The sequence below is a fragment of the Podarcis gaigeae genome (genome assembly GCF_964106915.1).
Source record: "Podarcis gaigeae genome assembly, chromosome: 17".
NCBI classification, from domain to species: Eukaryota; Metazoa; Chordata; class Lepidosauria; order Squamata; family Lacertidae; genus Podarcis; species Podarcis gaigeae.
Window position 1 is genome coordinate 41,544,328 of NC_139694.1, and position 27,852 is coordinate 41,572,179.

Genomic DNA, 27,852 nt, shown 5'->3' on the forward strand with positions numbered 1-27,852 from the left:
CAGTACACCACAATTTTTTTTTTCTTTTCTCCCTTTTGTCCTGAGGGGACGGCTGAGAGGAGGTATCTTATCCACCAAGGCAACTCACTTTCACTTTCCTCTCACACTGGCGTCGCGCTGCGTCTGGGTTGATTTTCGGTTTTCAGCTAAACTCCGTTCACTCCTCTTTGTTGCTCCGAGACGTCCTTGTTGTTGCTTGGTCTTTTGACCACCAAATTGGAATGTTTTATTTCGTTTCGGAGTTCTTAGTTTGAGAACGGACCGCTTTCTCCGCAGGCTCAGGGCTTCGCTAATTGGAGGTAGGTAATGGCGTCCCTCGACCTGCAAGATCTCTCCGCCACTCTCTTCACCTCTTAGAGGTTACCTGGCGACCGGGTCGATCTTTCTTCTGGTCGTGCCGGGAACCTGACCTTCTGAACACCCTCCAGAAGTATTTTTGGGGGTCTCCGCGCCCTGGAGTTGCCCCCACCCTCCAAAATAGCTCAGGTTCTCCCCTCCCGGTAAGAACCTTGCTTGCGCTGAGATCGCGGTACGCCGGAAGTCCGACCCCAGGGTCCCTTTCAACTCTCCCAATTTGGGGCTGTGTGGAAGGACATGTGTCTGCAAGCATTGGAAGATTGAAGGGTAATTCTTAAATTCTGGTGTGGTGATGGAGTTGAAATTCAGCCTAGCTTTGCTCTTTAGTTTTAAAACGTGAGAGGTGAAGCCGTGATGTTTTTGAAGCACAACTGGTAATATCAAGCATTTGAGTGATTACAGTGTTTATCATTTTGTCTACTATTTAAAAATCAGACTTCAAAGTCAATTCAAAGTTTAAGCACATACAAATACATATCGGCCTTGACCAATCCTGTAAATAAAGGGCAGGAAAAAATTTTTGTCTGCAAATGGTAAGGCTGAAATTACTGAGAATGTTAAAAAAAAAAAATCCTATTAATTCCGACTCTCTGGCCATTTCCCCCCATATATAAGGGCGTGGCAGATTGTTCCGTGAATGGCCAGAAGGATATTAGCCCTTTCCTGTACATAAAGGAAGCAATCCCTTTGCTTGGGCTGCAATTGCTAGCTTTGGTGAATACTTAAATTGCTGAGTTTCTCCTTTTTGTTTTAAAATCTAACCCTATTTTTAAAATCTACTCCTTACCCTTCCCTTCCCTTATTCAAATGGTAATTTAGCCAAAAGATTCAACATTTTCAATAGTATAAAAGGTTTGCTGAGACATGAACTCTGCACATGCACAGAGGCTTAAAAAAGAGGGGGGAGAGATAGAGAGAGGAAAAAGGGGGGAACTGTAAGGGGGGAGAGGAGGTTTCCAGAACGTGGGCTGCAGGGAGAAAATTGTCCAAATTTCCTTATGTAAAACTTGGAACCATTGAGGGAAATCACCCTTAATGTGTCTTTTGCTCCAGGGGCTACGTAAGACAAAAGGGTTAAAAAAAAACTAGCCCATCAAGAGTTTTCCAGGTTCCAAATCTTAACATGCCAAATTCTTTTCACAGGTAAATATCAAAGCGCTCCCACTGTGAGTTCCACTCTTGACTAGTCCTCTCCCCCCCATTGAGATTTAACTTTTATAACAGGCTTTGTGTGCATTTTAGGAACAGCATTTCCTGACAGACTTCTCACATGAAATAATTTTCCCTTTTAACAGGATATGTGAACCTCGATAAAAAAAGTTTTTGTCCCTTTTTCTCCCACAGCAACTTTCTTTCTGTTCTGTGAAACAAGTCTGAATCCTTGCTATATTAGTGACTTCCATCTCTTTGTGGCTTTGACACTTTTTAAGTTACAAATAATCTATTTTCATCTATTTAATCCGTCTTTCCATGATGTCTATGAAATTAATCGAAGCACAACCAAACATTGTTTGTGGAATGGTATTTGTTTACCTTTTGCCTGATCATTTCTTATTAATTCTGTCATTTTGGCTAGTTCAAGGTACTTGCACAACTTTAAATTGCCATTCATTTTTTTTGGTATTAAGTCATTTCCCAGTATTTTGCTATTAACATTCTAACTGATGTTGTCACATCAAGAAACACTCTTTTATTTTCATTTGGAATGTTAGAATGCCAAAACAGGTTACTTCAGGTTTCTTAAAAATTGTGTGTCTTAGCATTTATTTATTTTTGGTTCCTCATAGGTCATTGTGTGTGTGTGTGTGTGTTTTATTATTATTTTAACCTTGTATTTTTTTACAGTTCTCTTTCTCTACATATGGAGTAATTTTTATTTAATAATATGGAAGGGAGAAGAAAAAAAACAAAGTGAAGGAAAGCAAACAAACTTAGCAGATAATAAAAGTAATTATATGGAAATGTGATAATAATATTGAAATGAATAAAATGCTTAATCCGCTAAGATTTTTATTATTTGCAGCTTCCCACGGAAACTGAAGGACATTCTTTTGCCTTTCGCCCCTTCCCTTTTTTAAACTCTGTCTTTTAAGCCCACCCTGCCCCTTACAGGATATCTCTTCTACAAATGTGTTACTACAGATCCAATGAAAAGCTTCGCCACCACAAGACCTGCAACAGGAACAGACACCAAAGTTTTCAAAGTGCCCACAGCTATCTCTTTCAAAGGATATAGACTGCCGGGGGAGTGGGGCTGACAAAGGGGGGAGGAGTTGAATTGCAAGGACATTTTCTCACTTTTGAACCTCAAGATACATGCGTAAAAATATCACAATTGTCTCAAGATATGCAACTGATACTTAGTTTGTTTTGTATTATGTGTTATTATGTAGGAATGTTGAAATGTGTCTGACAGTGTGTTATTTCCACAAATTGGGGGGGGGGGCTATTTTTGTGTGTAATTGTTTTTATGTTTAATGTCTTATTCCTTACACCCCAGTGGAGGATTCTCATACATTTTATGCTTTTTTACAGATCAGGCTATTATGTAGTCCAATGTTTAGAATTAGATAAATTTATAACCACATTTAGTTGTTTCACCTGGCACTCTGCCAACTTCCCTACCCATTTTAAAAATGTGCTAAAACTCACTTTACCAAGGAGAAGCTTCAGGAAGTTGTATATGCTTTGGTTTAGCAGGAATGATCCCTTATAGAGTTAAATTGACTTATTTGGACAAGTGCCCCTTAAGAATGGTTTTGCTTTAACAGATTGGTTTGAAAGTTGAGAACCATGGGGCAAGATAAATTCAAATTGGACTCAGTTTGAATTGGGCAAGTGTATCCAGGCTGCAATTAGCTTTTTGGTCCTTAATGTGCAAGTGAGCAACTTCCCATGACTGCAAGACCAGAGCCTATAATAATAAAATCCCAGGGAATGGCCAAGGCAAAGATATTTCTCTCATGACGTATCCAAACCTGTGCCAGCTGTGGTGGGTGCCAGGCAACATGGTTAATATGAAAGCCCTAAGTGAATTCACCATGGATTGCCACTACTGTGACACCATGCCGGTGGGAGACCACAGAAGAGCTACCTTGACACCTGAGAACACAAAAATGGTGGGGGGGGGGGTAAAAGCAAACTGCATCTTTCAGTCATTAGTGGACCTTCCTGCTAAATGCAAAGCATAGACCACTATTGAGAAAATATTTCTTCCAAGGTGCTAGAATACCACAAGTAACTGAGCAACAAAATATTAATTTCATGTCTAACTATGTGCACTGTTACACTGTTATATTTCTATGCAAATATCCTTGAGAATCGTGACATCCAAGTCCCTTTCAGGTTCACATGGACACACGCATCTGGGACGGAGAATAGCAGGTTAATATTTACCACCTTAAATTGTGCGGAGAAAAGGATTGCAAAGTAGCCACCTTTGCAATCTTATCTCCGAAGGGGGGAACTGTAGCAGGAAAACCCCCCCATCATCCAGTTTGTACAAACTTCACACACACTCACACTCACACACTACATATGCCACACTTCTGTTATAAATTCATAGAAAAAGCAACCATACATTGGATTTGCACTGTTCCATTTTTATTTTATTCCATATGACAAGGACTATCAAAAGGGGGTGGCTTGGTTCTGGTCAGCCATAATCCCTTCACCATCTCAGCACATCCACAGGAGCCCTGCCCAGTTGTTATGCCAACCCTGATGATCCCAGACAGAAGACAATCAAGATCACAAAGAACTTGCATATGGGAGTGGATTCAGCATGGCCTGAAACAAAGGACAATGATCAGATCTTCCCTCTGGGGGCAGGAAACTGCAAACTCCCCTTTGTCTCCTGGAAGTGACTCAGGGGGAGGGGGGAAGGGAGGAACCAGCCAGGTGACAAGACACTCAGGTTACCACCAACTCCTCCCTCAACCCCTCCTTTCTGTAATGTATGCATTATGTTACCACCACAACTCCTCCCTCAACCCCTCCTTTCTGTAATGTATGCATGATGTTTCTGGGGGTGGGCTTGACCTAGAGGAGGGGAATTTCAAAAGTTTTTATAAGACCTTGCACACTATTCTTCTGGGTCTTTCCTCTCTCCTGCAAGTGAGGGGAACACCCTGTTGCAACAGTTCAATAAAGGCCAAGCCTACAGGCTGCTGTTTTGCTCCAAGTTATCCTGGTTGGTGTCTTTGTTTTGTCCAAGGGAGCCCTCAGATTTTTCCGGTCACACTGCATTGCAGGGGTTGGACTAGATGAGCCTCAGGATCCCTTCCAACTCTACAATTCTGATTCTACAAACTTGAAATTTATGTTGAGGGAGAAAATGATAGAAAGATGATGTATCAGGAAGGAGAAGAGAGTGTTAATCTATTTTAAATCCACAACATTTTTATGCTGCTTAATTTCAGTGGTGTGGCAAGGGAGGTTTTAAAGCAGAGGTTGGATGGTCATCTGTCATGGATGCTTGAGATTCCTGCTTTGTGGACTATCAATCAATCAATTTCCTTTATTCGACCGATAGTCAGAAATAAAACACAATACAGAATTATGAACTAAAACATCATGAACTAAAACATCATAGGGGTACATGAATAAGATAGGGCCACAGCACTAAACCTCTCACAGATAACCCACATCAAGGCATTCAATTGTACGTTTCCGACGCTTGAGTGCCAGGAAAAGGAATTTAGCCACTGACAAAGTTGTTTTCCTAGAAGACTTATTTAGCAGATATGCTGTCTGCTTTCCTCTTTGTCGGGGACTAAGCTGGGGTAAGTATGGGGTTATAAGATACTGTCTTAAATCGTTGTAGAAGGGACAGCTCATTAAAATGTGCTCTGTGGATTCTACCTCACCCAACGCACAATGGCATAATCTCTGGTCATATGGGACTCCTCCATATCTTCCCTTCAGAACCGCCGAGTCAAGAACATTCAGCCTAGCCGCGGTAAATAGTCTGCGGTATTCCACGTAGTGGATATCCGCCAGGTAGCGAGCTGGAGCAGCTTGGTACATCTGCTCCCCCAGAAACAGCCCTGGTTTCACACGGGCTATGTCCTCCTGTCTTGCAATATCCCTTAATCTTTGAGCGATCACCGCCTTTGCGTGGCTATACGTCATGGACTCTATATAAAGGGAGGACAACCCGCACTTCTGCACTTCCTCCACTATCTCCCCTTCCCATGGAGATTTAAAGTTATCCCTCAGAATCAAGGGGGCCAAACCCACCGGTCTGAAGCAAAGCTTAAGCCAAAGCCATAACTTCGCTTTCAGGGCCACATACCTAAAGGCTTGGCAACCGGTTTCCAATCTCATGATCGCACCTGCCACGGAGGGGGGGATCCTGAGTATGGCCCTGAGGAATTGGGTTTGGATAGATTCCAATTTTTCAAAGTCCCTACGTGAGCCCAAGGCAATGCCCACCAGTAGAAGAGGGAGGACTTTCATTTTAAAGAGTCGCAAGGCAACTTTGACAGTTTGTGCCTGTTTCTTAGAGTACAGGGTTCTAATCACCAAGGCTGCTTTCGATGCGTTCGAGGCTATGTATTCTCTGTGCGCCAAGAAGGACCTATTTGATCTAACAACCTGACCCAGGTATTTGAAGCAGCTGACCTGCTCTAAAGGAATACCATTAATTGACCATAAATTAGGTTTCGGTCGAGCGGCAAAGACCATTATTTTGGTCTTGGCATAATTTAGTTGGAGCTCATGTTGGGTCACATATTCATGAAGAGCTCGAAGCATCCTCCTTAATCCGATGGGGGACGTAGGTAATAGGGCGGCATCGTCCGCATACAGCAAGACATTCAAGGCTCGTCCTGCCAGTTTTGGTGGATGTAAATCAGTATTTGCCATATGCACCACTAGCGAATTAATATAGAAATTAAACAGGGCAGGGGCAAGCAAACAGCCCTGTCTTACCCCCCTAGTGGTGGCAACCGGATTGGAGACTAGCCCCTTGCTATCTAGCCTAATCCTCAGGAAGGTATTTGTATGCAAATTAATAATCAGCAGGAGAAGGCGGCGGTCGATAGATGTCGCTGCCAATTTTGCCCATAGCTGGTTCCTGGGAATTAGATCAAAGGCCTGCTTAAAGTCTATAAAGGCGACGTGGAGGGCTTTTAGGCCATTGTCAGCATACTTGGTGGCCAAGTGATTTAGGATCAAGATTTGGTCTGTTGTTGATCTTCCAGGGCGGAAACCCGCCTGTTCCTCTGCGATGATGTTGTTGCTTTCCATCCAGGTCGTTAATTTGTTAAGTAGAAATCTTGAATAGATCTTCCCGATAACATTTAGCAGGCTAATTGGTCTAAAATTGGCCGGGTCTGTGCGTGGCCCTTTCTTGTGGATTAACACAATCAGTGCAGAGTTCCAGCTTGGAGGAAATTGTGCTGTTTTGTTTATATAAGTAAAAAGAGCTGCTAAGGGTGGACACCACCAATCCTTATTGGCTTTAATAACATCTATGGAGATAAGATCGTCTCCGGGTGCCTTGCCCGCCTCAAATTGGCCTATAAGTGTTTCCACTTCAGAGCAGGTAACAGGATCCCACTCAGGCAAGGGGGCCAATTCTATCCTTTCTCCGCTGGCAGCGTGAGCTGCATATAAATCGGAGAAGAAGCTTTCCCAGGTGTCAGCTGAAATTTGGGGTTCTATCCTTGACCACGGTCTACCCAGGTATTGAGAAATTTGGTGCCAAAAGGAGGAGGGATTTCTATTTTCTGCAGCTTTTAGAAGGTTGTTCCAATCATTTCTTTCTGCCGCAAGCTTCTTTTCCTTTAATAGTGCTTTATACCTTCTCTTGAGGTTCATAAGGTGACTGCTAGGTGCGGGGTCATTTGATGCCCTATATGCCAAGAATTCATTATATAGGCTGTTCTTGAAGTGTCTACATTCCTCGTCAAACCACTTTTTATGAGAGAAATGGTTACTATTCATTACCGAGGCCTTGGTCAACGAAGGTTTTAGCAGATCTACTAATTTGTCATACATTGGCAGTGGCTCAACTGCCTGGACAAGGGAGTCCCTTGTCTCTTGCAGTTGGTCAGACCGAAGGAGTTCATTTATCCGTTGAGCCAAATTGTCGGTCCATTTTAAGGCAGTGGGCCTCATCTGAAGCTGGTTATTTGTAATAGGCACACAGGAATAGGTAGCCAATTCTCCATCCAGGGTCAGAGAGAGTTCTAATGGAAAATGGTCACTTTCCAGCCTCGTTACCACCCTAAAGTTAGAAATTTTGGGAATTAGGTCTACTGATGTCCAAATAAAATCTATGGTAGAGGCTCGGGAGCCTGACCAGAAAGTAAATTCGGCAGGGTAATCAGAACTGAGAGCTCCGTTTAAAAGGTGAAAATTAAGAGACATCAAAGTTTGTCTACATTTAAAACCTGCGTATGTAGCAACACTGTCTTTAAAATTCCTGGGTAAAAGGTCTGAGGTTAAAATGGGTAGTGGGGGATATTTATTATATTTAGCAAATAATGATTTATCAGAGTGAGACAATCGGCCATTGAAATCTCCTGCAACTAGGAAGGAGGCTTCAGGATATTTCTCTAGGAGAGTTTCAAGAGTCAGCTGAATTCCCCTCCATCTTTGGTCCACCAGGTTTTTCTTGTAGGTTGGGTGCAAATAAACATTAATCACCACGAACACTTCCTCCGCTGTTTGTAGCTTTACACCCAGCATGGATGACGACTGGATGTCGATTTGTTCCACCTGCAGATTTAAGTCCAAAGAAACTAAGGTAGCCAGTCCACCTTGTGGTCTACCAGGTGATAGTGAATTCTGGTGTGCATTCAGGTAGAAGCCCTTATACCCTGATAAGGAGAAGCCCTCACAAGCCCAGGTCTCTTGCAGTAAAAGAATATGACTGCCTTTTATGTAGGCGACAAAGGATGGGTCCATCAGCTTAGGTTTAATGCCAGCTACATTCCAGGATAAGAAAGTAAGTGATCTCCTGGTCACCCCTTCGAGTCATGCCGGGCCTTGCGGAGCCGACACGGCAGAATCCACCTGGGAATGCGTGCGGCGAGGGGGGGCAATAGGCTGGAAGAAGGAAGTAATTGTAGCTTGCTTACCCGGCAATTTCCAAACACCACTTACCGCAGCAGCAGCAGCCATGAATTGAGGCTTAATTTTTGGTGGCTGCGGGGATGGGTTCTGGTGCACGGGGGTATCACTTAGCGACAGGTCCATAGACTCTGCATTTAAGGTATGCTCTAAAATTGAGAGGGGTGGGCCTTTTGGGTCAGCGGTTGCTGTAGGGAACATGCAGTGTAAGGCAGGTGGAAGACATCCTTTTCGGTTTGCCTCCAAAAGAGCATTCAGTCTTGCCACAGCTTCCGAGTTTGACCAGAGGGTTGTCGAATCTTTCACTATATCCTGCCCAGGCTTGACATCCCGAGGCCGTGTACAGCCAGGTTGCCGATCAAAGGTCGTTAAAACGGGTTCCACTTGGGCTTGTGTAGACTGCTCTTCAATTGGTGAGAAATTCATCTTATTTACCTGAACATGATCTTCTGAGTTACGGAGACAGAGTAGCAATTCATTCAGTCTGTCCGTTATCTCCGTTCGCTCCAGTTTTGGCAATTGGGAGAAGGATAGAAGTAACTCACGCTCCGTAGAATTCTCCAGATGTATAGCCTTTGTCAGTGGAGGCGGGGGGGGGGGGTCAGTCCAGCTAATTAGATCTGCGGCCAGGGGAGTTGGAGTCGTGGCAATTGGCGAACCCTCAGACTTGTCTGCTTTCTTTTTGAGCAGGCAGTTTGGTAAGAGGGGGCAGATCTTGGTATTGGTAAAGACTCTTGTAGCAAAGATTCCATAGTTAATTAGAAGGCTTCTTGAGGACATAATAAGTACAGGGAGCTTTTTGGTTTTAAAGGAGAGCAGCACTCTCTGCCTCTGAGGTCTGCTGCTAATATGGACAGAATGCTTCAGGTCAATAGAGCTAGGGATTACCCCCAGGAGCTCCGCTAGGTGTCTCCTTATATCACTCTTATAATGCCAGTTTATCACCTTGCCTCTAAAGGGGCAAACCGTTAGGCAGATTTTGGTAGCTTGCAGCAGCAGTTTGTGAGGAGGTGCATAGTGTTGTTCCTTCTTATTTTGCTCACTTTGCTCACTTTTCTGATTGCCAACAACTTGAGAAATTGTACAGGAGGTGTGAGGTAAAACGGGTGCGCTGGACAATTGTATGGATTTCATCTCAGGTGATACATCAGGGGAACTGTCTTTACCTGTTAGGGATACGAGCGAGATAATCTTCTCCAAGGATCCTCGGATGTCTTTTATGTATTTAAAGATATAGTCCACCGTTTTAGCAACTAGGTCTAGAGTAGACGAGTGTTCAAATAGTATCTCATCAATGCAGCTTTCACGGGCTCTAGCGCAGTCATTCAAGTGGATACCAGCATTACCCTTGCTTGAAGGTTTAGAAGGCAGGTTATCAAAAGGCTCTCTCACAATGGTCTCCTCGCCATTCATCTCTGCTAGCAGTGTGAAAGAGTTCGAAACTGGAACATTAAAAATATCCTTTGTACCTTCAGATTCACTAATTTTTGTTTGTTTAGCAAGAGGCAGGCATCTCAGTTCCTCTGTGTCGTCTAAATCTCTAGAATCTCTGGTACGTTTCCCAGTTCCTCTCCCACAAACAGGGCTGTATAATTGCTTAGTCTCTCTTCATGCAGCCGCCGCAGTTTCAAGGTCAATGGTTGTCTCCCCGATAGAAAGAGGCGTCCTCCTACTTACTAATTTAAAACTAAAACTAAAATCTAAAAACTAAAAACTAAAGTTAAAAGTTAATAGGTTTCTATACTCATTAAAACAGTCTTAAAAGATAAATCAGGGAGCTCACACTCACGCTGACTAAGTGCCGTTCGCCATCTTGGCTCTCCTGTGGACTAGAAGACTCTCAGAATCTCTTTCCAGTACTACAATTATACTCCCCCCCCCCAAAGAAACAGTATAAAATAGTCCTTTTCTATCTAGCATTGGGACGCGGGTGGTGCTGTGGGTTAAACCACAGAGCCTAAGACTTGCCGATCAGAAGGTCGGCGGTTTGAATCCCTGCGAAGGGGTGAGCTCCCGTTGCTCAGTCCCTGCTCCTGCACACCTAGCAGTTCGAAAGCACGTCCAAGTGCAAGTAGATAAATAGGCGGGAAGATAAACGGCATTTCCGTGCGCTGTTCTGGTTTGCCAGAAGCGCCTTAGTCATGCTGGCCACATTACCCGGAAGCTATACGCCAGCTCCCTTGGCCAATAAAGCGAGATGAGTGCCGCAATCCCAGAGTCGGTCACGACTGGACCTAATGGTCAGGGGTCCCTTTACCTTTATCTAGCATTACCAAATGTTATGTACCTCATCTCAGTTCGACCTCATCTAGTGAAGAGGTGGCCCAAAGGATTTTAAACAGTGTTTGCAGACAAGAGTTAATACTGGATCTTTATCTGTTTCAAAGACACCCCCCTCACTGATTGAAAACATACAAAAATAAGAGGAAAAAACCTACAATCATATTGTAATGTGGTCCTGAGAATTATGGAAAAGGCAGGATGAGAGTAAGGCTCTGGACAAGGCTGACCAGCATTTCAAAAAGAACCAGGACACAGATCTCCACAAACTGAAGGAATGGGTTTCCCAAACCCCAAAACTGACTGTGCAGGCAGTTTTTAAACTGCACCAAAATCCCCATTTCTCCTTAGCTAAAATGCATAAACTTTAGCCGTTGAGCAAATGCAAAAGAACACAGCTCTCTCCCTTATCAGTTTGACGGCAAGACTGGCCTTGACTTTACCAGTAGAACAGACACAGACATATGTCCTGACCACAAATGACGCAGAGACCCAAGTCTGGGACTAAGGCCAGAGCATGTTCTCGGAAGTAGTGACCTCTTGCTCCAAGATAGGAGTAGGAACAGGAATATCCTTTTATGGTCAGAAGTACGGGAAGGAAGATCCTTTTATGGTTGAGAGTACCAGAGCAGGAACATATGTGATGTCAACCTGTGTACGTACGCCGACGTGGTTGGGCTCCTAGGGGAGCAGTGAGAGGGTGCCTGGAGGATATATAAACTGCATGAAACCTGTCATTTCTTTGTACTTGCTGTGGACTAACCACGCAAGTGCCTTCTGCTATCCGGAGAGCAGAATAAACTCTTTCTTTGAACCAACCTCGGTGTCATTTTGACTTCCTTCCTCCTGTCCCGGAGCAACGCAGACCCAATCGGTGAACTCCAATAAGGCTACAAAACAAGGTTTCCAGATGTTTCTGAAGCCCTTATTTATTAAGTACAGCTAAAAGATACATGGAGCAAGCGGCTTCTGGGATGCATCCCAATAAATACGGAGAGATGGTTATAACTGTTCAAGGGCAGCGTTGCTTTTCCCTTGCTACAAGTTTGTGCTTTTCCCCCAGCAATGCATGATAATGTCTCTGTGTGGTCTCAATGTCACTCTGTAACGAGGCGATTTCTGCAGCCAGTTGAATTCCTAGAACAGAAGAGGGTGAGAGGCAGTTGAGATGATGCATCATGGAAGAGAACCTGGAACATTCCCCCTAAGGCAGGCAGGAGGGGGGCGGTGCCTGTGGTCCCCCACAGGTTGTTGGGGCTCCAGGTCTCATCAATCCCAGCCAACAAAGACAATGGAATGAGGAGACTTGCAGTGCAGCAATGGAGAGCCAAAGGTTCCTCACAGCAGCTGTATGATGTGTTCACTGAGAGGACTTCAAGCAACAGAAAAGGAGATTTTGGGAAACGTGTGTCTCTGGAGGGACCAAATCCAGCATCCCAGGATCACTCAAAGGGGTATAAGTAACAGCACAGTCCTTGCCGCCACTTGTGGTATTCAGCTGAGCTAGCTTTCAGTGTTGGGCACAGAAGACTTTCATCAGGGGCAGAGCAACATCCCTGCTTGCTTCCACAGTGTGTCAGGATCAATGACAACTTTTAGATTTACCCATCTGTACAGCCCCAATGCCTTTTGACAGAAAGAGAAACGAGGGCTGTGCTCTCAGAAGACTCTTCATTGCTCTTTGGGGTAGGGGAGAAGGGGAAGGAAGAACAGGTTGTGTGGAGTGTATGAGCAGCCATTTCTCTCACCTTCTTGGAAAGTCCTTTGGGCTTGTCGGAGGCTTTGGGGCACAAGGATTCCAAACCACGTCAGGGGATTTTGATGCCCTGATCCCTCGGCAGCCTTGTGGGAGGCCTTTGGGGGCTGGGCTGGAGCCTGTGCTTTCCCTGGACCTTTTCGCCATCGTAGAACTGGAAACATTAAAGCAACACCTTTACTAGGCAGGAACTTAGCGGTGAGAAAAACACACAACATTCTAAGTCTTTGGTCACACCCACCCCAGTCAGTTCCCTGCCACTGGCCTATTGTTGAGAACTAGGATTTCTCTCTCTCCTCTTCTGTAATTCTGACATTATGGCAAGTAGTAGTAGTAGTAGTAATAATAATAATAATAATAATAATAATAATAATAATATTTATACTCTGCCCATTTGGCTGGGTCTCCCCAGCCACTCTGGGTGGCTTCCAGCAGAATATTAAAATATAACGATTCATCAAATATTAAAAGCTTCCCTAAACAGGCCTGCCTTCAGATGTCTTCTAAAAGTCAGCTGGTTGTTTATTTCTTTGACATCTAATGGGAGGGCATTCCACAGGGCGGGCGCCACCACCCAGAAGGCCCTCTGCCTTGTTCCCTGTAACTTCACTTCTCGCAGTGAGGGAACCGCCAGATGGCTCTCGGAGATGGACTTCAGTGTCCGGGCTGAATGATGGGGGTGTTGACGCTCCTTCAGGTATACTGGGCCGAGGCCGTTTAGGGCTTTCAAGGTCAGCACCAACACTTTGAATTGTGCTCGGAAACATACTGGGAACCAATGTAGGTCTTTCAGGACCGGTGTTATGTGGTCTCGGCGGCTGCTCCCAGTCACCATTCTAGCTGCTGCATTCTGGATTAGTTGTAGTTTCCGGGTCACCTTCAAAGGTAGCCTCACATAGACCACATTGCAGTAGTCCAAGGAGGAGATAACCAGAGCATACACCACTCTGGCAAGACAGTGCGCGGGCAGGTAGGGTCTCAGCCTGCGTACTAGATGGAGCTGGTAGACAGATGCCCTGGACACAGAATAGACCTGTGCCTCCATGGACAGCTGTGAGTCCAAAATGACTCTCAGGCTGTGCACCTGGTCCTTCAGGGGCAAAGTTACCCCATTCAGGACCAGGGAATCCTCCACACCTGCCCGCCTCCTGTCCCCCAGAAACAGTACTTCTGCCTTGTCAGGATTCAACTTCAACCCATGAGCTGCCATCCATCCTCCAACTGCCTCCAGACACTCACACAGGACCTTCATCGCCTTCACTGGTTCTGATTTGAAAGAGAGGTAGAGCTGGGTATCATACGCATATTGATACACCCAGCCCAAACCCCCGATGGTCTCTCGCAGCGACTTCATGTAGATGTTGAAAAGCATGGAGGAGAGGACAGAACCCTGAGGCACCCCACAAGTGAGAGCCCAGGGGTCTGAACACTCATCCCCCAACACCACTTTCTGGACATGGCCCAGGAGAAAGGAGTGGAACCACTGTATAACAGTGCCCCCAGCTCCTCTATACAGTTCAGAAGGATGTCGTGGTCGATGGTATCAAAGGCCGCTGAGAGATCCAGCAGAACTAGGAAACAGCTTTCGCCTTTGTCCCTAGCCCGCTGGAGATCATTGACCAGCACATATGTTTTCTGAGTCTGTTAAATCTTTGTGACTTTCATTACTATTTCCAACAGAAATAAAAAGGACTCCTTTGGGTTTTGTTTATTTAAATAAAGTATTTGTATGTCGTTTTGAAGGCGAAGCCATCCTAAGGTATTTTCAAAAAAGATATAATTAGCTTCATATACACAAGCAGGAACATTATACTTCAAAATCATTTATGGAACAATCCACTTGCAATGCTTCTAGGCCCCAATGATCTTACTTTAACCTACCCATCTGTGATCCTTCTTTTATGCCTATTCGCCAATTCCTCCCCCCACCCCAAGATCTCATTAATAATGGCATGAATAGCCAGTTGGCAGGGAGAAATTACACCTCACTATAGCTGCAACTCCTAAAAACACAGATGGCCTGGCATGAGCATTTTGATAAGAGGATCTCTATCCTCAGTTTACTGTAGTCCCAAACATATACCATCCCGACCAGCCTTGTGGTTTGCACCCTCACCTTGCTCACTAGGGCCAATTTCCTCCACAGCATCTGTAGCTGTTGGTCTGGCAGCCTTCACATCCTCTGACACCACATGAAACCCCATCTGACCATTGTCTTTCTTTCTAGACAGAGCAGAGAAACAGCAAAATTTAAGATTGAATCTATAGTAATAACTAATTCACTCGTAGACCTCAGAAGAGCCTCCACCAACCTGGTACCCTCCAGATATTTGGCTAACAGTTCCCATCAGCCCCAGCCAACATCCTCCACAGTCTGGGATTATAGCAGTTGGAGTCCAGCAACATCCGGAGGGCACCAGATTGGGGTAGACTCCCCTAAGCAATGGCAGTTATCGCCATTTGGTGCTCCCTGTGTAAATGAGTAGTTAGGCAATAAGGGAAACGGGGGGGGGGATTCCACGAATGAATCCTGTCAGCACAAGGATTTCTAGGGGTTGCTCGAGCCCCTAAAGCAGATTTAGAGCACTCATAAAGGTTATATCCTGCTTCACTTCAGAAATCCTTGCATTGACCAAAAATTCGTCTTAGTGTCACATTGGATTCCACCCAAAGAAAGTACTGCTGAAATGTTATTGTACAAAGTAAATAGTGGAATTGCAATTTAAGTCAGGAATAGGGAATTTGTGGCCCTTCAGATGTTGTTGGCCAACAGCTCTGGTCAGCTCCTCTATGCAATACAAGCAGCACAGATACCCATCTAGAGCTAAAATCTGTCAAGGAGAGAAATAAAGCTGGAAGTCACCAAAACCAACAGGAAAGAATACTGGCTGTTCTGCCTCCCCTCTCCTGTTATTTCATAGGCTCTCACTTGCTCCATGGGATTCCACCCTCCAAATTCTGATATTTCCTGCTCTCACCTAGTTTTCACCTGAACCATTGGAGTCATCTGATGTCCATACTGAAGGGGAGAGACAGATTTGTTACCCATGGCATAGCGGGACTTGGAGAGCGAGAACCAACCCTGGGGAAGAAATAACCACCACAAAATGTTAAGAGATGAGGCTTCTCTCTTTAGAAAGAATCTTCCTCAGTGGGCACCTTCTGAGAAAATTTTGTTCTTGGCCAGATCCCCACAAGAGGCAATGGGCAAAGGGCTACAGAGCAGCAACCATGGAGTGGGGGGGGGGGAGGAGGAAGGGGACCCAGGGGTGGTGGAAGTGCCCTTCACCTTTATGCAACTCCCCCAAACCCAAGTCTCACCTGCTCTATCAAGTTGTTAAAAGCTTTCCTCTTGGTCTGGAGCATCTCCAGAGTATCAAAAAGGTGGAGGATGACCTGGTCCAACTCCTCACATACTTCAGCTGGTCCTGCATTCTGTGCTGGAGCCATCTGGAATGAAACCCCTGTAACTGCAACTGCATCTGCTCACACTCGGCTCACCTCTTTTGCCCCCTCCATTGCTGTCTGTCTAAGACTAGATTGCAAGCTCTTGTCTTTGTTCTATGTTGTTCTGAAAGAATTATGTAAGAGGATAGCACTATAAAAGCAGCAGCACTCTGCTTGCTAGTTCTACTGTTTGTCATGTCCTCTGCAGAAAACGTAGAGCAAAAATACTTTACCCAAGGCAAAAGGAAAGCAGTAGCCGCCCCAGGTGCGGATGGACTACAACTCCTGCAATCTCTGGCGGGAGCCACCACCAGGAGGGTCACAGGTGCCCCATTTCTGCCTTTGGAGCAACCCAAGTACCTTCTGCACCAAGTGTGGTCCAACTTAATCCTAGGCAGGTTCACTCAGAAGTAAATCCCATTTCATCCTGTGGGATTTCCCCCTAATCTCATCTGTGTGCTGAGCATGGGCTGAATTCGGCAAAAGGTGCATTCCTTCATTCCTTGTTAGGCCAATTACAGAAACGGCAATCAAAAACTGAAACTGTAACATGATGAGCAGTAGGGGCCTTATCCACACTTACCTTTGCGTTTTTATATATGCTGGAAGCCACCCAAGGTGGTTGGGGCAACCTAGTCAGATGGGCGGGGTACAAATAATAAATTATTATTATTATTATTATTATTATTATTATTATTATTACCACACCAGTGCCCCCCCTTTCTCCAGAGCTTTGTTCTGATTCCGCTTTAAAGAGCAGCAGGTTTTTGCAGGGAAAGCTCTGGAGCAAAAGCCAAGGCGCTCGGAGCGAGCTTCGAGGTGCCTCCTCGCCTGGAGAGGACGCGGCGCCCGGAGGACGAGGCTTCCCGACCCTCACGTGACCCGAAGCGAGGCTCCTCCTCCTTACCACCATCGAGCTGCTGTACAGCAATTCCTCGCTCCGAACTCTCGGCCTCCGTAGCGGCCTTGAGGCAAGGGCGGCCGCGGAGGCCGCTTTCCGAGGCAGCAAAGCCCGCCTCCTTCTCAAAGAGGCAGAAGCCGACAGCTCCAAGAAAAAAAGCTCCACTTCCGGTTTCCTTTAGGACCCCTCAGGAAGTGCGTGAGGATGGAAATGCAAAAGTAGAAATAAGGCCGAGTTCGAAACTCCCTCTCGCTTTGGCCTTGACCAAAATAACGCCCTCTGTCGGTTGACACCCCTCTGCACCTTTTTCAAAAAAGTTATTTCCCTCTCTCATCGGCTGTTGGAACAGAATTCGGGGTTGTTTTAAGCACCAAGGGGAATGTCTAATTTTGGGGTTCGTAGTTAATTATCCTGGGGAATGGGGCTGTTGGTGAATATGGAAAATTAAGGAGGAAAGAAACCAGGATTTTAAACATTAATTCGGTTGTCTTTCCATCACCCTTGGTGACCATTGCATTCGGGATCCGGAAGTCTAATCGAGAATCCTAAGGGTATCAAGCCCTTTGCTTTGCTACGCCATTGCGCGAGCAGTTTGGCCGCCATCCTTGTTTCTGACACACCCTTCTAGTCATCCTTCATTTAGCTTCTTTTGCTCCGCCCTCTTTCCTGTGGGCAAACGGCCTTCGGGGTTTTCCGCTTGCGTCCTTTTCCGCTCTAGCAGGCTGGCGCTGGCCAATGGGAAGGGGCGGTAAGGCAGGAAGGGGCGAGATCTTCCGGCGCGAGGTGGAGTCCGGCGTGGTGGGGAAGCAGCATGGTGAGGAGCCGGCGGCGGCGGCGGCTTTTCGGGAGCCGCTGGGGAAAGCGCTGCTGGTGCTGTCGGGCGAAGGGGGCCCTGCGAGGCCGGCCGAGGGGTTTCCTTCCCGTGGCGCTGCTGGGGAAGCGGTCCAGAGCTTTGGATGGCCAGGCCCGCTTGCCCACCGGCAGCGCTATCCTAGGAATCCCTCGTAATGGTTGGCATAGTAGTGCATCGTGGGAGAGGAGCAGATTGTAACCAGTTGCTGCCTCGACTCCTCTTCTCAGTTTCAGACCCACAATGACTAGCAAGGAGAAGCTTGCGAATGCGAGGAGCTCTTTGAGAGTGGAACAGTCTGACTGGCTTATGGGGGGCGTTGGTTTTCTTTCATTTGCAGGTGTCCAGATAGCTATCCGTTAGGAATCCAGACAGCTGCCTGTTAGGGGTGCTGTAGGTTTTTGCATTGAATATTGGCTTGAACTAGATGTTCTCCAGGGGCCTTTCCAAGGCTGACATTCTGTGATTCACAACTCAATGGCCACAATCCAGTGGGTGCTTAGGCGTGATTAAACCCATTTTGAAGAAATGAGCTATGTGTCCCTAACCATGCAGTCTTATGTATGTTTACTCGGAACAATGTTCAGTGAGGTATATGCTCTGTAGTACAGTAAGTGTGTTTAGGTTTGCAGTAAAACAGTGTCCTATGTCCTGACACTTTACAATATGGCATCGGCTGCTAGGGAATTATAGCCTAAGGGCTATAATGCCGCTTTAAACATAGCTGCTATGATCCTGCTTTAAACATAGCTCCCCCCAAGAATTATGGGAGGTGTAGTTTGTAAAGGGTGCTGAGAGTTGTTTAGAGGCCCCTGTTCCACTCCAAGTACTACCATTTCCAGAGTTCCCTGTGATTAAACCATTCTGGGAGGGAAACGGGTTTCTAATCAACTCACAGCACCATTAACAAATGACAGCTCCCATCATTCTTTGGAGGAAGGTGTGGCTGCTTAAAGGCATAGCATAGCACTTTAAATGTATGGTGTGCATGTGGCCATAGTTTCTGCTGGACTGGGAACAAATGTTTGGACACATCCTCACTTGAGGATTAGCAGGTATTTAGGAAGTGATCATCCGTCCTTGTCCTGAAGATTTGTTAAACTGGAAAGTGGTGGAGAGAGCGTGTTCTCTGTCGTTCCATTCATACCTTTGTATTCTTTTAGTTGCGCCGGGAAGCCCGCCAGCGGCGAGAATATCTTTACCGCAAAGCCCAGGAGGAAAAGCTTCGGGCGATCCAGGAGAAGAAGGAAAAAATTAAAAAAGCACTAGATGGTATGAACAACTAACTTGCATCTGCTCAAAACTGATGTGTGTATGCTAAGAAGGGTGCCTTTTGTGGAAACCTGCATGTGTACAGTGTCTTGTAGATGCAGGAGCAATTGGCCTTTGTAAACTCTTAGGACTGGGGAGACCCACGGTGACTCACTGGGTGACTCACTGGGTGACAGCTGCCATATTCCAGCCTAACATGCCTCACAGGGCTGTTGTTAAGTATAAAATGGACAGGCAGCGGGAGAACATTGTTACATTGCTTCAAGTTCTTTGGAGGAAAGGGGTGATATAAAGTAATAACTCAGCTTCAAAAGCTGGTTGAAAAATGTATGTCTTGCATTTCCCTGTAATGTATCCCCGAAGTCAGTAATGGTGGTCAAGAGCCCTGCAGCTGTGTCTGCTTTTCGTAACTCCTCTTATCTCTTCCCTTCCAGAGAACTGCCTCATCCCCACGGAATTACGGAGGGAGGCTCTGGGGCTCCAGAAGGCTCTCGAATTTGATGATGAGGGTGGAGAAGGTGAGTAGCTGATATGAGCAAAATGGTAAGAATGGTAAAACTAATATATCATTTTACTGGCTTTGAGGGAAGCATCCTCAGGCTGTAGCCTTTACCCTTAGTGAACAGAGAACAAAATGGCTGAAAGGGAATTGGAAGGAAGAAGACAACAACCAGAAGGAGGACAGTGGTGGAATTAGCTATTGCATTCCCTATTGCATTACTTCTCACTGGTGACATCTTATAAATCAGCCTTTCTTAACCTGGAGCCTTCCAGAGGATTTGAACTACAAAGCCCATCAGGCCCACTTAATTGGATCAATCAACTAATTTCCAGTTGAAATGTGGCACATTTGAAAGTGTTGTATTTGTCACATTAGCGCAACTTACCTCTGCATCACTTGTCGGAGCCCTGTAGATCTGGATTTGAATTGGAATGCTGCTCCAGAAGTGAATTATAAATTCTAGGGTTCAGCCTCAGAACATGAAGAGGATGAAGAGGACGTTCCCTAGGTGTATGATGTGTTTTCCTCTCTCTGCTGATGAACCCTGTAGCCTATCCTTTTCCAATCATTTAGTTTGTGGTTTCCAGGCAACCTTGAATTCTGGTAGAGGCATTCCCAAACTGGCCTGTGGTTTTGTGTTTGAAGACAGAAGTATTCATAGTGATTTTTTTGAATTCTATGGATTTCAGATTTGTTTACAATAATATACAGTATATAAGAAGTAAATGAAGCAGCTAGAAAAATCCTATAGCATCTAACACAGCAGATTGCAATTGCTACAGCCGGCAGAAAAATCACTAAGTGCTCTGCCAAGACCCTTAGAAATTTTCAAATCATCCCTGAGCATGGATGAACCACTGAACCACTTGTTTCCTTTTTTAAAAAAGTTCTTCTTTTCTGCAACCCAAGTTTGGTTTCCAGATGAGTGCAGCTGCAGGGTGTGTGCTTGCTTGTTAAGAGTTCAAAGAGTGTCTGTGGATTTGTCACTTGCCTTTGTAATTTGCCTTGCCGTGGTAGGTGTGAAAAGCCACATGGACGACGAGTACCGCTGGGCGGGTGTGGAGGATCCTCGCATCATGGTCACTACCTCCCGTGACCCCAGCTCCCGCCTCAAGATGTTTGCCAAAGTAAGCAAGCAGCACTTGTTCCTTCTCTTTTAGGAAGAGGTATATGTGCATGTGGGGGGAAGAGGGGTGGAAAAGCTATGTGCCCACTATAGGGAAGGAGGGAAGATCAATCATCTTCCTCATCTTAGTGTTATGCATTCATTGTTTTAAAAGCTTAAATCCATAAAACTTTTAAAAATGAAGGGAATGCTCAAGGCAACTTCTAGGAACATGACATCATACAACATATAAAATTACAGTAGCAGTGATGGAACAGTGTAAATGCAACGTAGTTAAACTGCCCTCCCCCCAAAAGCAATTCAGAGCAAGGCCTCCGGTGTTTCCTGTTTTGGTGATAAGAGGTTCTGGGATCAGTCCATGATATATCTCTTCCAGGTCTAGCTAGCAGGTCTTTGCTGGGCCTAGTTAGGAAGGTTATGTTGGAGACCCACCAAAAGGCTTGAGTGTGAGCCAGGGCCCTGTCTTGGGACTGTGGAGAAGTAGTAACTGAATGCCTCTGGAGTATGTGGAGAGTGCACCTCCTGCTCTCATCCTGTGTCGCATGAAGGCTTGGGGATTCCTGGTTAGCGGATGTGCATTTTAGGCATTCTGGTGCCAACCTGTCCTTAACCATTAGGTGACCCTACATCTGACTCTTGCAGGTTATGCCTCCTGATCACTCTCCCATCTCCTTCCACCCATTTCCTGTTTAGGAAGTCAAGCTGGTTTTCCCTGGGGCCCAGCGTATGAACCGAGGCCGACATGAAGTGGGGGCCCTTGTCCGCGCCTGCAAAGCAAACGGGGTCACCGACCTGCTGGTGGTGCATGAGCACAGAGGGGTCCCAGGTGAGTGGCTTGACCGGGGCTGGGTGTGGGCAGGGGTCACGTGGATTGCATCACATTAGAGAGTTGAAACAAATGTTGTTGAGAGCAAATGTTGCTATGTGTGAACTGTTAATTTACCTTTGTTAGATTGTGGGAGCAGTTTTTAATCTTTGCCTATGCAGTGTGTAGAATGGCTCACTTGTATGAGTGACCAGGAGCGGTTTTGCTGGGATCCTGCTCTTTGGTGGTGGCTTCCGTAGTTAGGTGTGTAACTGCTGCTTAGTGGGTAGAGCACATGTTTTGCATGGGAAAAGCTGCTTTCAGAAAACCTGGTGAGCTAATGACAGTCAAAGTAGAAAGGATAGAGGAGGAGGAGGAGGAGGAGGAGGAGGAGGAGGAGTAGAAATAATGCCACCCATCCCCAGCCACTCTAGGCAGCTTCCAGCAGAATATTAAAATACGATGATTCATCAAATATTAAAAGCTTCCCTAAACAGGGCTGCCTTCAGATATCTTCTAAAGATCCGATAGCTGTTTATTTCTTTGATGGGAGGGCATTCCATAGGGCGGGCGCCACTACCGAGAAGGCCCTCTGCCTGGTTTCCTGCTAAATGAACTCTGTGTATAAGGCAGTTTTCTGTGTCTATAAGCAGGAGGTAGAACTGGTGCCTGAGCTCCATAGCACTGATAGCAAGGCATTGCCTTTTACCGCCGGGGGATTTTATTCTCAGCTTGCAGTCACTGGTGATAGGGCCTGACTAACTTATCCACATTTTTTTCACCATGTAGATGGCCTCATAATCAGCCACTTGCCATTTGGTCCCACTGCCTTCTTCACGCTCTGCAATGTGGTCATGCGCCACGACATCCCAGACATTGGCACCATGTCAGAGGCACATCCACACCTCATCTTTCACAACTTCACTTCCCGTCTTGGGCAGCGGGTAAGATGCACTTGTAGGTCAAAATGAGCAAAGTCACTATTTGTGATTGAAAAGTGGGCACTCAAGGCATTTTTATGAATCTAGCGCGGCTGCCTTTGGGGTACTGGCCCCATTCATATGTACACCATGGTTTAGTTCTCTGTGTGAACTGGAACAAGTCCAAACGCAAGAGGCTTGCATGCTTCTGTGCAGTTGGAAGGAGGACTTTAGCAGAATTTGCTATCACCGTCCCTTAATTTCTGCTTGTCCTTGCATGCTAACCAGAGATCATGGTTTCTAAAAAAAAACCCCTCTGCTCAGTTTCTCAACAAGACAACTTCAAACCATGGTTTCTGAAGTTGGCTTGTTAAACTAACCTTAGTTAGTTAGTTATTTCATAACATTTATACACTGCTTGATTTTAAAAGAATAAAACCCTCAAAACGGTCATGAATGGCACTCTCTGGTTTCATACACAACAAGAAGCCAAGATTAGGAGAAAGGGAGAAAAGAGGAGGGATGTGGTGGAGAACATGGGCCCAAGTCTTGCTCTGGCCCATGGAGTCTTGTGCACATAGGGCAAACCTTGGTCTAGCATTCTGTGCAATATGTTCCACTGTGCAGTTCTTGTCCCCCCAGCTCAAATGAAGATCCTGTAGTACAGTGGTTGGGTGGGAGAGTACAGAAAGAGCAACCGGAATGATTGAGAGATTGGAGCATCTTCCATATGAAGTGAAGGTCAGGGCTTGTTATTTTTGTTGAGTGGTAAAAGAACTTGTATATTTTGTACTTGGAAGTCCAACTGAGTTTACTGGCAGGTTTAGGGTTACACCCCAAGGGTCTATGAGGGTGTGGAGGGACGGCGACCCTCTAGCCTCTCCAAATGCTGTTGCACTCCAACTCCTATAATCTAAACTGGGGGAGGGGTAAGCCAGGGGTGGGGGCCTGCTGAATCCTGGTCTCTCACCCCAGCCTGGACAGGGCAGCTGGGTTGCCCACTTGTCAATCATCTGTGTAGCTAACCCAGCCAACACTTTATCTTATGCCAGGGTTCTGGTGGATGGGTTTGGGGCAAACAGTCTCATGGGCCTGCAGGCCAGAGCTTCCCCAGTGGTGGAAGATCTTGCTTCTGGGATTCATCAAACATGTTCTGTGGGCGGTTAAAGCACATTCAACACACCTTTAAAGCACATGGCTTTCCCCATGGACTGTAGTGTACTCCGCACAGAGTTAAAGTTCACAGCACCCTTAACAAACAACAGTTCCCAGGATTCTTGGGGGGCCAGCATGTGCTTGAAGGGTGTGCTGGATGTGCTTTAAAAGTATGGTGTGGATCTGTCCCATTTTCTACCAGCTTACAAGTCTTCCCACATTCTCTTCACTTCTCCCTCCTCAGCTCACCAGCATTCTCAAGTACCTGTTTCCAGTGCCCAAAGATGATAGCAAACGGGTCATCACCTTTGCCAACCAAGAAGACTACATCTCCTTCCGGTAGGGGGAACTTGTCTTGTGTTTCTGCTAGGGCTGCCAGTGTTCTCTTTTCTCTTCTTGGTCCCATTGATAGGTTGCAAAAGTGTGGGGTGAGTGGTGAAGAGACACTTGCTCTCTTTGAAGTGGGGGGGTGAATTGCAAGGGGGGGGGAGGCTGCAGTTCAAAGTGCTGGTCCCCCCAAGAATGCTGGCCTCCAACCTCTTCTCCGCTGATGTGGCAAAGAGTTTTTGTTTTATTGGGGGGGGGGAGGGCGGGCAGAGTCAGTTTGAGATATGACAAAAGGACCATAAAAGATTCTAAAAAGCACAAAGTAGAGCAAGGCACGAGTGTGCTAATTCAACAAGTTCCTTCCATAGTCCTCCATGTGTTCGGAGAAGCATTGCTACAGTATTTGCTCGCTGCAGCATATATGGGAAATGAAAGGCTGCCCATTTGCCTAGAAAGACGGTGCATCTGATTTCAGCCAGGTCTCCTTGCGCTGTGGGACCTGTCACTCTTCTGCTCTGTGCCAAACTCTGGGGCTGGCACTGAGAGGGCAGCAGCGAAAAGGGAGGTAGTCAGTGAGTATGGGCTTGTTGGGGATTGTTCCAGCACTAGCTTCTTAACAAAACTTGCTTTTTTTGTGGCAGGCACCACGTCTACAAGAAGACCGACCACCGGAACGTAGAGCTTACAGAGGTTGGGCCAAGGTTTGAGATGAAACGTAAGTCAGCTGCCTAGAACACTGGAAGGGCATGGTGCAAATCCACAAATGGAATATAGGGCAAACAGAGCAGAGGGTGGGGGACTCCAGGCCCAGGGGTAAATGTGGCCCTCCAGGTCTCCACAGCAGGCACTCCTCGAGCCACAGCCGCTTCCCAGCCCTGCTCTGCACTTACCTCAGGCACTTTTGCCTGGCTGGAATGTGCCCCTGAACTGCCACCATTCCTCTAGGTAAGTGGGTGGGTGTAAAAATCTCTGGCTGTTGAAATCTCCAACTGTTGAATGGCTGGAATGTGTCACTTAGGGCTGAATTATACCTTCAGAAATATCCGTAGTATAGCCCTCCAGGAGCTGAACCGCTTCCTTGTGCAATTGGAGGATGGCACCATCAGATAAGTCTGTTTTATACAAGAGTCCTTCTGCATAAAGCTTCAGCATGTCAGGGAAAGGCTGTGCTTCCTCCCATTGGGGAACCTTGCCATGCACATAATGGTTGCTGATTCTTTTTAAGCATAGAAGAGCATTTGATGTGATTCCATCCCTTTTTACTTACAAAGTGATATATTTGAGCCTGGAGTTTGGCTCTGACTGGAGCCTGTTTCACAAGAATTTGGGGTGTTGCTTCCTTGCCTCTTTTTTCTTTCTCCTGCAACATTTGAATGCCAAACCTGATTAGTAAATTAAAGTGGCAGGCTGCTGTTCAGCCTTAATTCGCTTCTAAGAGTGTGCCAAATCGTAAATATTAAAAAACACACACCACATAACGCAATTACATAAAAACGATTAAAACATTTACTTTTGTATGCTCTAGAGCAGGGATGTCCAACAGGTCGATCACGCAAGGTTTTTGTAGATTGCGGGTTGATCTCTGGCTCCTTTTCCTCAGCAAAATTGACTCCTGCCCTCCCCGCCCCCCCCCTCCCCTGTTGTCTGACCAGTGGAGGGGAAGTGGCTGTTTTCATTCAAAGCGATATTATTGTGAGTGATTTCGAGCCTTGCCTTAACCTCCCCCCAAAAAAACAGAACTTACCTTGTAAGAAAGTATTTGTATAAAGGTGGGGCTTTCCCCCTCCCTAAAAAAGCTCAAAAACTTTGACCTGAACCCCCCAAAACCAGGGGTAGATCATTGCCATATTTTAATTCTGAAAGTAGATCTCAGTCTCTCGGGAGTTAGCCATCCCTGCTCTAGAGGAATTTCTTTTCCAGATATTTGGTTGCAATACATACAAGCCTGATTGCCTTTGAATTGAGGTCAGCCATGAGTGCCACTTTAAAAGAGCTCAATGTCACAGCAGTGGAACTGCTGTTGTTTAGACTACTATGACACACTTGAAGCATTTTTACCCATTTATTCAGTCACAGTAGCTTTTCATAGTGAACAAAGGTTGGACTCCCAGCCAGCAGGACCAGTGTTCAGGGATGATGGAAGTTGTAGTCCAAACACCCCTGGAGGGCCACAGTTTCCCCCCACCAGAGGTTCTCCTCCATTTACAGAAGCAATATGCCTCCAGGTACCACACAGTGATGGCCATCTCCTTCAGGCCTTGTTTGAGATCTTGCAGAGGTGCCTGGCTGGTGGTGGTTGGTGAAGTGGACCACTGGCCTAGGGGAGCCTCCTGTCTGCTCCAGCAAAGCCATTCTTGTGTTTGAGATAAATAAAGGTGTGTGAAATGCTTCAAGCACATGGAGAAAGCACTTGCAAGATACGACCGTGGTATTTGCTAGTCCACATTTCTTCTTCCTTGTCTGTGTCCAAATGTTTTCTGCCAAAGGTTTAGAAGGCTGCAGTTGGGTGGGTGTCTGGACTAACAGACAGAACTGTGCAGAGTTAGGGGTTGGTGGTTGCTGCATGTCTGCTTCAAGTGGAGCCGGTTGAGACTCTAAAGCTGCTCTTCTCTTATTCCAGTATATATGATCAAACTGGGAACCTTGGAGCAGGAGAGCACAGCAGATGTGGAGTGGCGCTGGCACCCATACACTCGCACAGCTAAGAAGCGGAAATTCCTCAGCGTGGAGTAGCATGGACTCCACACTGCCTCTCTCTTCCTCCTCCTCAAGGAGGCTGTCCACTGCCTGGAGCCTGGGGTCTTTGTGAACTGGAGTCTTCAAATTCACCCCATAAACCTGTGCTTTCTGCCACTGAAAATCTCCTTGGCCCATGCAGACAAAGGACACAAAAAACCCCAAACTATGCCAAGCATTCATAGATTTCATGGAATCTTTGAGTTGGAAGGGACCCAAGGGTCATCTAGTCCAACTCCCTGCCATGCAGGAATCTCCATGACAGATTCCCTCTCCAGGCACAGAACATTCTACCTGGGGTTTTTTGTTTTTGTTTTGTACCGGGGGGGGGGGGCATCTTGGAAGCCTGCTCTCCTGCTCTGCATCCCTGTTCAGCTGTGGGTTTGGCGCACACATACTGGGCTACATATTACAGTGAGCCCTTTCCTTCCTTCCTTCCTTCCTTCCTTCCTTCCTTCCTTCCTTCCTTCCTTCCAAAAACAGCATCAGGGGAATGGATGTCGAGGGCAGCAGTGGTCGCCAAGAGAAGGCCCACTTTGATGCCCATCCAAGCAGTCCTAGAATGAGTGAAGATGGAATCGCTCCTAGTTGCTGTTAAGGAGCAGGCAGGATAGAAAACATGGCCTTGTCAAACCTGGTGCCTCCCAGATGTTGCTGGACTACAACTCTCATGATTTCTGGCCCGATAGAACAAATGGAATTCCTTTTCTTTCTCTCTCTGTTCCACAGAGTAAGTCAACTTGGCGCAGCTATATTTCCTGGAAATGGGAAAATGGCTAGTAGAATAGATTTCAATGGGGCCCCAAATTCTTCCCTGACCCTTTGTTTTGCTCTAGTTTTGTGAGACGTATTTCTCATCTCTCTGTTTCACAGAAAATGTTTTTGTTGGAGAGGATCCCAGAGTAGGCAGGCTGATTGCTGGAAATTGGGGATTGTGGGAGGAGTTTTACAGAGTAGTGGAAGGGAGGGAAATTGGCATAGAATGCACCCCTAGGTGATGCGAAATGCTTCCCTTCTGATGGCTGTATCAGCCAATGTGATGGAGTTCTAAGGGATGGGGGCAGCAACCACTCCCCACCACTGGTATTTACAGATTTTTATACGTCCATCTTCTCTTCCTGGTGCTTTCCTCTAGGGCAGTTAAATCATAGGGCAGGGGTGGCCAACTCTCAAGAGACTGCGATCTACTTTCAGAATTAAAAACTGGCAGTAATCTACTGTTGAGCTCTTTTTTGGAAGGAAAGCCCTGTTTTGGGGGTTCAAAAATAGCTTTTGGGGGGTAAAGACAAGGGACAAAGGGGTAAACTCACAAGAAGATTGCTATGGATGAAAACAG

At 46.2% G+C, this 27,852-nt stretch overlaps 2 protein-coding genes across 3 annotated transcripts; one reads left to right on the plus strand and one right to left on the minus strand.

Moving 5' to 3' along the window:
- Positions 1-11,614: 11,614 nt before the first annotated feature.
- On the minus strand, positions 11,615-17,441 carry VMA22 (vacuolar ATPase assembly factor VMA22). 2 transcript variants are annotated; one of them, XM_083719898.1, is made up of 6 exons: positions 16,506-16,554; positions 15,797-15,925; positions 15,454-15,557; positions 14,592-14,698; positions 12,468-12,629; positions 11,615-11,856 (listed from the first exon to the last, which is right to left on the minus strand). In XM_083719898.1, exons 2-6 carry the CDS (start codon positions 15,923-15,925, stop codon positions 11,732-11,734), a joined length of 627 nt encoding a protein of 208 aa, XP_083576024.1. In that variant the 5' UTR covers positions 16,506-16,554; the 3' UTR covers positions 11,615-11,731. The 2 variants fall into 2 exon arrangements, with proteins under 2 accessions (XP_083576024.1, XP_083576025.1); XM_083719899.1 differs by lacking the exons at positions 15,454-15,557; positions 15,797-15,925 and adding an exon at positions 17,333-17,441.
- Positions 17,442-17,778: 337 nt separating this feature from the next.
- IMP4 (IMP U3 small nucleolar ribonucleoprotein 4) lies at positions 17,779-27,733 on the plus strand. The gene is given in 10 exon segments (XM_083719649.1): positions 17,779-17,985; positions 17,987-18,013; positions 18,837-18,945; positions 19,380-19,463; positions 20,465-20,574; positions 21,267-21,399; positions 22,168-22,322; positions 23,698-23,792; positions 24,422-24,495; positions 26,401-27,733. Coding segments are annotated over 10 exon segments (969 nt in total). The 5' UTR covers positions 17,779-17,916; the 3' UTR covers positions 26,514-27,733.
- The last annotated feature ends 119 nt before the right edge of the window (positions 27,734-27,852 follow it).

Excerpts from the sequence above, each read along its gene's own strand:
- VMA22 (XM_083719898.1), bottom strand. The coding sequence starts at position 15,925 with ATGGCTCCAGCACAGAATGCAGGACCAGCTGAAGTATGTGAGGAGTTG. Across the intron at positions 14,699-15,453 it reads ATGGTTCAGGTGAAAACTAG|AAAGAAAGACAATGGTCAGA; the intron begins GTGAGAGCAGGA and ends TGCTCTGTCTAG. Across the intron at positions 12,630-14,591 it reads AATTGGCCCTAGTGAGCAAG|TTCTACGATGGCGAAAAGGT; the intron begins GTGAGGGTGCAA and ends TAATGTTTCCAG.